Here is a 9,136-nt window from a genome sequence, read left to right as displayed (position 1 = left end):
TTTTTATTTTTCTTTTTCTTGACAGATCGGTAGAGTTCCATTGAGAGAACAAGTGAGTTATTTTGAGAAGAGTAGAGATTATATGATAAAAGTGATTGGTGAAAATGGTGCAAAAGAAATGTTGAAGAAGGCAATGTTCACAATCACAATTGGGTCAAATGATATATTAAATTATATCCAACCATCTATACCTTTCTTCTCGCAAGACAAGCTCCCCACTGATGTCCTACAAGATTCCATGGTGTTCCATTTGACCACACATCTTAAGGTAATATTTCTCCAAAAATAGTACATTATATATAGATAAATAATGCCTACAAAGTCGGACACCTTGACTAAGTCTTTGAGTGAAACAATTATTATTATGATCATTTGTTATTATCACTTGGGGTCCAACATTTATTTCGTGGTGAGATAATAAAAAAAGTATCATTGGGGCCATCCTTGCATTCCTGTAAAGTTTCTATAAACTATTTTTGCGCAAACAAAAGTTTTCATAAAATATTTTTGCAATCTGTACATTGTACAAGCAAATGCCACACTATTGTTTTTTTTTTGTTACGCTTGATGTGTTTACGTGTACATTTTACAGAAACGTAAACGTAGATACATCCTAAAACGGTTTTCAATTGCGTGTTAACAGCGTTTGCATCAACTAGGAGCTAGGAAGTTCGTGGTGGTTGGAGTAGGGCCACTCGGTTGCATACCATTTGCTCGTGCCTTGAATTTAATACCGGCAGGAAAATGCTCCGACCAAGTCAACCAAATTGTCCGAGGCTACAACATGAAGCTTAGAGACTCTCTTAGGACATTGAACACAGAGTTAAGATCCGGAGATCACAACACTACATTTGTCTACGCCAACTCTTACGACCTTTTCTTGGAACTGGTCCTGAACTATCGACAATTTGGTAAGTATTGGTGTTTTGGCTGATTCTAGTCACTGATTTTATTGACTAGAATCTAATGAAATTGTTTGGAAGGCTTGGAGAACGCCGACAAACCGTGTTGTGGCGGCTACTTTCCACCATTTACGTGCTTCAAGGGACCAAACCAGAACTCAAGCCAAGCGGCTTGTGAGGACCGCTCCAAGTTTGTCTTTTGGGACACGTATCACCCAACCGAAGCTGCCAATCTCATTGTTGCCAAAGCACTTCTCGATGGTGACCAAACTGTGGCCACACCTTTTAACATTCGTTATCTTAACGATCTTTGATTACTAAACCTAATGTTCGTGTGATTCATAACCATATAAATATATTCAGTCACATGTCATGCACATCAATCACCCACTAAAAAGCTATAATTTTCTTAGGAAACATCACAACAAGGTAGAGAGACTCTACTGATAGATTACAAAGCTTAGTGAAGCATGTACATTACAAACTGAAATAAAAACGAAGACAGAAATAAGCGGACTATAAGCCGCATTAAACTCAATACCTTAGTCACCAGCTGAATGTATCCTTAGACTTCCCAATTTTGGTTTTGTACGAACTCTCTATTTCTTCCTGCAGAGATTTCATTAACATATCATCACTCTTTCAGTAACATATTTTTCGACATGATCAAGCATCGATTCAAAACCGTGGGTAAAAAGTAGAGCAACGAGAGATTTACCTTGCAGGATTTTAGTAGTGGTTCTAGGAATGAGGATCTGAAGAATTTGATTGATTTCCCAAGTAAACTTTTATCTGAATCTGCAGGCGTTAAATAACTGAAATTATTTATACTAGTAAAGTTTAAGCCAAAGCAATTCCACATTGATGGTATTGAGAACATACCATCATCTACATCCATGCTGAGGCCTCCTGCGTTGATTTCTTCTATTAGCTGAAATTCATTAGAAAATGAAACATAAGCTAACAAAAAAAACATCTCAGTGATAAAATAATTTCAGATCCACACTCTAGATGTATCACATTATCTATTATTTTACCTGTGAAAGCGTTGGAACTGCCAATGGATCAAACTCATCGCAGTTATTCGGATCAATAGGAACACAGACACGACCTGAAAACCAGACGACATTTCTTAACAATTTGAGCTCATATCCATATATTGAACTGAGTATGAACATAACTCTTATCAACTGGTGTAGTGTAGTCAAGAACCAGTGAAGAGACCTGTTTTTGGATGGACACAGAAGGGTGCCTTAAGCAAATGGTTCATTTGTTTAGAGACCTGAAATAAAAGAAAGCACCATACAACTAAACAGTCACTAAACTTGTCCGGCCTCCATCTTATCAGTTGCTACAAGATCTTATCAGTTGCTACAGGATCTTGAACACTATACAGCAAGGAAATATACCATTATAGTACGCTGGGTTTACTAAAATTGTAGCATAGATTAGAACAAACCTCCAAATCAATTCGAGGATAGGTAAAGGTAAAGACAATTTCTTCTATGCACGTCCGCAGTGATAGAGCCTAAAACATTGGAGAGAGGATTGAAGATAAATAAATCTGGGATTCAAGTTCATTAAGCTAAAAGCTGAGTAGAAACAACTAAGCTTTTCACAACATTTAACATACATGTTTTCAATCATTTAAGAAATTACACACCTTGTTTTTCTTTGACTGAAGCGTTTTTTTAAGCTGCTCCCACCTTAAAAGGCTGGTGGCTTCTTCTGATAGTGATGATCTCGCAGAATTCTCCCACTTGCCTCTGAGATCTGATTGGATATCTGTCGTGAAAATTTAAATTATTGTAAATGGCCAAACTGAGGTAAGGACCTCTCATACGCTGGAAAAATAAATCATCACTCTTCCATACCTTCATCTGTTATCATCCCAAGTATCTTCTCATACTTTTCTTTGCTTGAGAATATACTTTGGTTCGTCTGTAACTCACCCTCAAAGAAATTCTTAAGAAAATCCACATATGATCTCCTGAAAAGCCAAATTGAAATTAGTAACGAAAACAGTGATTTTGAATTCAGAAAGGAAGAGGTGATGGATAAACCCATACGCAAGGAACGGATGAAGAGAATGACCCATAAGATCGACTTTCTTGGCATTGTTTTCGTTTCCCTGTGTCAGAGAAACAATAATTAAACTTAGATAATTTCAAAATGCCAGAAACCAACAAAATAAGCTCTTGAGAACACCACCTTATAAACACGGAAGTACTCAGCAACTGCTGATCTTTGTTCATTAGTCAACCTGCAGGATTTAATCATACAGATTTTCATTCACAGAGCAGAAGATCAAATGCGGAAAGATAAACCAAGCAAAAGGAGAAATGGTGTTAGTTAGTGGTCTTAGTTTCACCTTCGAGCTTTAGCATCACAAACCCAACAATGAACTCCACGGCGTCCACTGAAGACCCAGAGAATATATTTGAAACCAAAATCCTCTGCAATTGACAAGACCAAAATGAGTGACTAAAAGTTCGTTCTATGATAAGACCAAGCAGTCTTGCACATTGACAAAAACTAGATCAAGCAGTGAACTCCACAATGACCTTCAGGTTACAGGGGATATAAATATTACAAAAAGTCATAGGGATGGAAAATCTCAGGAACACTACAAACTCTAGTTGTTGAAAGTTAAGAAAACATTTGTGATACCTCTTAAAGAAGTATCAATGACTTTGATAGCAACTGTCATTAAAGGCCAACACTTGGCGCAAACATCAGCTCCCGAGCAACAGTATCTAACATCATCATAATCTGTTATATCCTGAGCAAAACAACATATTCAAGTCAAGCAACTACAACAAAAAACATAAGAATACGAATACAAAACCAATTCCAAAAATCAATTGATAAGATATTAAAACTCACAATATCAAAGACTAACTCCCTCTCCACTGGAGTAAACAAATTAGTTCCACTGTGTGCATAGGCATGTCTCTTATCTGGCTGAAAAGAACACATTCAGAAACCTCAAATGAGTAAGGACGGTTCCTAAAACATAGACAAGTTACCAAATTTGATTTTAGAAAACAGGATTTACAGCTTACATCAACGCTATACACAGCACCAATATCAATCTTGTATGGGAAATTAGATTTGATAGCATCTTCCATAGCTGAAGCATTCTTGAAAGACTTGTACCGCAAATAAACATCGTTCTCAAGGGTAAAGGAGAACTCTCTTCTACCAAAGTAGTATTCATCACAACCAGGATGTTTCCCATCTAACAGATTTACAAAACACAGACAATTCATTACAAAATTTACAACCAGTTACAAGCTTTTTCATATGTGAAAGAAACAAACAAGTACCGTGTCCGTATGAGAGCCATTTGTGAATATCAGAGTAAGGAAATAGATTGCCTGCAATATGTTTATCAGTGTAAGGGAGATAGATTTGATTATATGAAGAGAGAACAAAGAAAAAAACCAAAAATTAAAACTTGCCGTAGTAAATCCGGAGGTAATGAACATTGAATTCGTTTTCGATTTTAGGATTTGGGTCATCAATCATCATAGCATCTCCATTGTTATCAATCTCCTCTCTCGTCATCTTCCCCGCACAGTAACAAAAAGAGTTGCTTTTATTACTATCTGGGTAACCAAAAAACAAATCGAATTTTTATAAGTAAGGACATCATAATCGGATTGAAATAAGTTGTGATACCAAGAGATACAGAACATTAGATTCAGATTGAAATGATTAAGCTTCCGATTGAATTGATTGGAAGAGAAAGAGAAAGCTTACGAATCTTGAAGGTGGTAAAAGGAGAAGCCTGACGGAGAACAATGTCGTCGTCGTCGTCGTCGATTTAGAAATTTGTTGTGGCGTTTGGGAGATTTTTGGAGTGGGCAACTGTGTGTACTGTGTAGTAGTGTTGGAAACAGCGGGAAAGAAGAAAGCAACTAGGGTAAATTTGGCGGGGGAATATTGGAAGAAACAATGGGCTCAATTAGTAGTTATGGGCTTATTTATTTAGGCCCGTTATATTTGTGTAGATCTTCATAATTTTGTTTTGTTTTATTTTCTTACGTTTTTTTTTTTTTTGTCAAAGAGCTTTCTATTTAAAACTGAAATAAAAAAGATTACAAAGGTCCAGCCTTAGTGTTTTTTGGGCCAAGTCTAGTGAGCAAAAGAGAAAACCACATAATGAAAGGATCGTGAACTTGAACCTAGTAATAGGCTAACCTAGCCGATGGAATAGTAAGCGTCACTTGATCACCTAAGGTGTGGAGAACCAGTGCTGCAGCATCAAGGCAGACATCGATGGATTGGAGTCCCTGTAAGAATCGATTCTGCTATGGATCGTGGAGTCAATGAGGCGGAGGAGCTGGTCAGTAGTTTTGAAGTGTTGGCGATGTAGTCGATTATTTCTCTCGGACCAGATCAAGTAGGACGAACACTGCCAAGCAAGTAGAGTTAGCCGACATCTCTCCTTTGAGCCTTGTAGTGTTTGCATCTGATTCACGGTTGAGTTCCATGATGGTTGAGGTTGAATCTGGCATTTGTTTGCAATCGATCTCCACACGGTCCAAGTGAATGAGCAAGAGTAGAAGAGATGTGAGTGGCTTTCTGGGTAGAGGTTACATAGGATGCAGCTTGGATCAGTCTGTAAGCCCCAGTTCAGAAGGCGATCCCGAGTGGGGAGGCGATCTAGCATTAGAAGCTAGGTGAGAAAGCAGTGCTTCGGGATTCCACCAGAGATCCATGTTACTTTACTCCATGGTATTGTGGGCGAAGCATCCCGGAGCTTGTCATAAACGAGTCCAGTGGAGAAACGCATGGTAGTAGGACCCGTGGCTCCAGAAATTTCCCAATCATAAGTGTCTTCATTGTCAGTGAGGTTGACAGTTGTGAGATAGACTTGAAGAGAAACCTGTTCTTCTGATCTTGCATGAGGCAAACACCATCGACCACGCGAAAAGAGTTGAGCAAGAGTGGAGTTCTTGGGGATTCCCAGACTAGAGTGTGAAGGATTCCGTAGGAATTGCTGTATATTCCCAAAGGGTGACCAATTATCCGACCAGAACCTGCAAGTAAGACCATTCCCAATCCTTAGCTTCATCCAATTATATGCTACCTCTCTAGTTTTAACCAACTTGTACGCCAGCCATGAGTAACTTGGCCTTGGTTTCATTGTCCAGAAGTTGCTGAGTGATCCACGTAGAAAGTGATACTTAAACCATGCTACCCAAATCGATCCGGACCTAAAAAAGAGCAACCAAATCAGCCTAATAGTGCATGCTTTATTCCAGTAGGTGAGATCTCTTATTCCTAGTCCTCCTTGATTCTTTGGCTTTGTGACTTTGTCCCAAGCAACTCTAGCAGAGTGGTGACCTTCTAAAGTTCCCTTCCAAAGAAAGGCACTACATAATGAATTTATCTTTCTGATGCAGCCCTTGGGGAGAACGAAAGTGGATGACCAGAAATTCGAGAGACCGGCGATGACAGTATTGATAAGTAGCAGTCGACCCGCAAAAGATAAGGCTTTTGTGCACCAGTTATTTATTTTTCCTTAACCTGTTGCAAAAGTGGTTCACAATCCTGAAGCGAGAGTTTCTTTGTGCATAGGGGTACACCAAGATATCTCACAGGGAGTACGCCATGAGAGAGACCAGTAGTGGTGGCAATAAGGTTGGTTTCAGCATCAGACATTCCTCCCGTGTAGAAGGATGATTTTTGAACACTAATAGCTAGACCAGATAGCTCCTCAAACTCTTTTAACACTTGCAGGACATTCTGCACTGAAGTTAGCGACCCATCCAGGAATATCAGAAGATCATCCGCAAAACAAAGATGGGTAAGCTTTGCCATCTCACAGTGATAGTGATAGCCTATTTTCCCATCCTCAGCAGCTTTGTTCAACATTAGGGAGAGGGTGTTCATTGCAATCACAAAAAGGTAAGGGGATAAAGGGTCACCTTGCCTAAGTCCTCTTTTACCTTTAAAATATCCATGATGAAGTTTGGAGTGCAGATACAAGCCTTTAGCCAGCATATGAATTGGTCAGGGATATCCAATCCTTGGAGACACGTGAAGAGGAAATCCCACGAAAGGGTGTCAAAAGCTTTCGCTATGTCAACCTTGAGAACAATTCGCTTCGGACCTTGGGCCTTATGATAGCCATTGACAAGTTCACCTGCAAAGATTGTATTTTCCAACAATAAGCGATCCTGGACAAAAGCTGTTTGATTGGGGACGATCAGTTCTGGGAGAAGAGGTTTTAGTCTTCGAACAAGAAGCTTGGAGATCACTTCGTATAGCGTGTTCAGGCAAGAAATGGGGCGGTAGTCAACAATCTTCGAAGCTCCTGGTCTTTTTGGTACTAGTGTAAGTATTGTAGCATTCGCTGAAGATGGCAGGAAGGAGGAGTGGAAGAAATGACTGAGTGAAGCAGTGACAACTCCACCTAGTAAGTCCCAGGAGGCTTTGTAAAAACCAGAGGTTAGGCCATCAGGGCCAGGCGCCTTGTTTGGGTTTAGCTTGAAGAGCACTGAGGTGATTTCGGTCACCGAGGGGACAACAAGCATCGAATGTGTCTGAACTTCACTGCATCTGAAAGGGTTTATCTGACGCAACCAAGTGAGAGTACTAAGGTATGAGAAGCATGGTAAACAGGGTGGTGCTAAGATTGCCTGAAAGTGAGCTAGAGCATGAGAACTCATCTCTATAGGGTCAGTTAGAATATCCCCCGAGTCCAGGTAGAAAGACTTTATAGTGTTGTAGCTTGCTCGCATCTGACACACTTTGTGAAAATACGAGGTGTTTAAGTCCCCTTCCTTTAACCAGTTGACCCTTGATTTCTGCTTGTAATAGGATTCTTCAATGCTTCTGAGGAAAGACCACTTAGCATGAAGTTCCTTTTCAAGCTCAAAGTTCAGAGTAGATGGGTCTTGAAGCACTTGTACCTGCACATTAAGTAATAAAAGGTTAGCCTCACTCACTCTCTCTTGTATTTTTGAAAAATTTTCTCGGTTTAGCAGCTTTAGTTCTCTTTTAATGGTCTTTTGCTTCCAGCAAAAATCTGCGAGGGTGAAAGCAAAGCTTCTGGCCTGAATCCACGCTTCCTCCACTGTCTGGTGGAACTTTGGGTGTTTAACAAGGTAGTTAAAAAACTTGAAAGGCTTGGTTCCAGCACGGGGTATGGTATAGGCTAGGCTTACAAGACTAGGGGAGTGGTCTGAGGGCAAGAATGCAAGGAAAGTAGTGATGCTGTCCGGGAAGTAGTTCAGCCAGTGATCATTGACAAGAACACGGTCCAGTTTTTTCGCTACAGGGGAAGCTGGTTGATTGTTACTCCAAGTGTAAAGAGGTCCTTGAAACCGCATGTCGAAAAGATCCAAATGAGTAAGACAGTCTTTGAATTCTGTCATGGGAGGGGTTAGCGCGTTGATAGTAGATGAGGAGTGTTCAGCATAGTGAGTGATCTGATTGAAATCTCCCCCCACTAGCCATGGACAAGTGGATAAGGAGAAATATTGTTGGATTTGTATTAGCTCCACCCAGAGGTTTGTTCTCTCCTCTCTGATATTTGACGCATATACCGCCGTAAACACAAAGTTAAACTTGTTTGCCACTGTGACTTCGCAAGTGAGTGTTTGCTTTGACTGATGCAGGACTCTCACGGCAGCAGGATCCTTCCAGATGATAACTATGCGGCCATCCTCATCAGACAGGTGATTCGAGGTAAACTTCCATCTAGGACAAATCTTTGCCATTATGTGGTTCAAGTTACGATCTTTAATATGTGTTTCCAAAATTGCTTTAAAAAGAGGCTGATTAATACTAAGCCAACTACAAAAAGGCTGATGCTTATCCGGATCATTTAGAACTCGGATATTCCAAAAAAATTGTTTGATATCCATTACTGTTGGGTAGGGGGCTCTCCCAAAGGAGGAGCGGTGTCCAGCAGCATCTCGGAGGTTGGAGAAGCAGGATGATTAGCAGAGATGGGACATGTTTGGGGTGGGGAAGTTTGGAGGAGTGAAGGGTGGGACCGGGAACGTTTCAAGGAGGTTGGTTGGCGTTGTTCTGAAGGGGGGGAGTGGGGATATTGGAGCCCATTATGGGTGATTGAATCAGGAAGGCCCACAATATAGTGTTGGGAAGGGTTTTGATTAGTTAAGATTTGTGTATGAGAGTCAGGACAATGAGTAGAAGAAGACAAAGTAAGTGGGGTAGGTTTTTGTGGGGTGGCTTTTTGGGGTGTGGCTTTT

The 9,136-nt window shown here is 40.3% G+C and overlaps 2 protein-coding genes across 3 annotated transcripts; one reads left to right on the top strand and one right to left on the bottom strand.

Annotated features, from left to right (window-relative positions):
- LOC109125262 (GDSL esterase/lipase At5g41890-like) lies at positions 47-1,084 on the top strand. The gene is made up of 2 exons (XM_019236324.1): positions 47-268; positions 644-1,084. The coding sequence occupies exons 1-2, from the start codon at positions 83-85 to the stop codon at positions 932-934; spliced, it is 477 nt and encodes a 158-aa protein (XP_019091869.1). The 5' UTR covers positions 47-82; the 3' UTR covers positions 935-1,084.
- On the bottom strand, positions 1,240-4,787 carry LOC104730605 (DNA primase small subunit-like). 2 transcript variants are annotated; one of them, XM_010449799.1, is made up of 17 exons: positions 4,668-4,787; positions 4,367-4,513; positions 4,232-4,282; positions 3,968-4,143; positions 3,789-3,866; positions 3,573-3,684; positions 3,274-3,358; positions 3,114-3,165; positions 2,972-3,033; positions 2,777-2,892; positions 2,566-2,687; positions 2,362-2,430; positions 2,127-2,184; positions 1,940-2,013; positions 1,785-1,833; positions 1,621-1,700; positions 1,240-1,511 (listed from the first exon to the last, which is right to left on the bottom strand). In XM_010449799.1, the coding sequence occupies exons 2-17, from the start codon at positions 4,470-4,472 to the stop codon at positions 1,449-1,451; spliced, it is 1,353 nt and encodes a 450-aa protein (XP_010448101.1). In that variant the 5' UTR covers positions 4,473-4,513; positions 4,668-4,787; the 3' UTR covers positions 1,240-1,448. The 2 variants fall into 2 exon arrangements, with proteins under 2 accessions (XP_010448101.1, XP_019091863.1); XM_019236318.1 differs by having other exon boundaries at positions 4,367-4,472.

The sequence above is a fragment of the Camelina sativa genome, chromosome 2 (assembly GCF_000633955.1).
Source record: "Camelina sativa cultivar DH55 chromosome 2, Cs, whole genome shotgun sequence".
In the NCBI taxonomy this organism is placed as follows: Eukaryota; Viridiplantae; Streptophyta; class Magnoliopsida; order Brassicales; family Brassicaceae; genus Camelina; species Camelina sativa.
The sequence above is the reverse complement of the archived record's forward strand: the minus strand, read 5'-3'. Positions and strand labels throughout refer to the sequence as shown.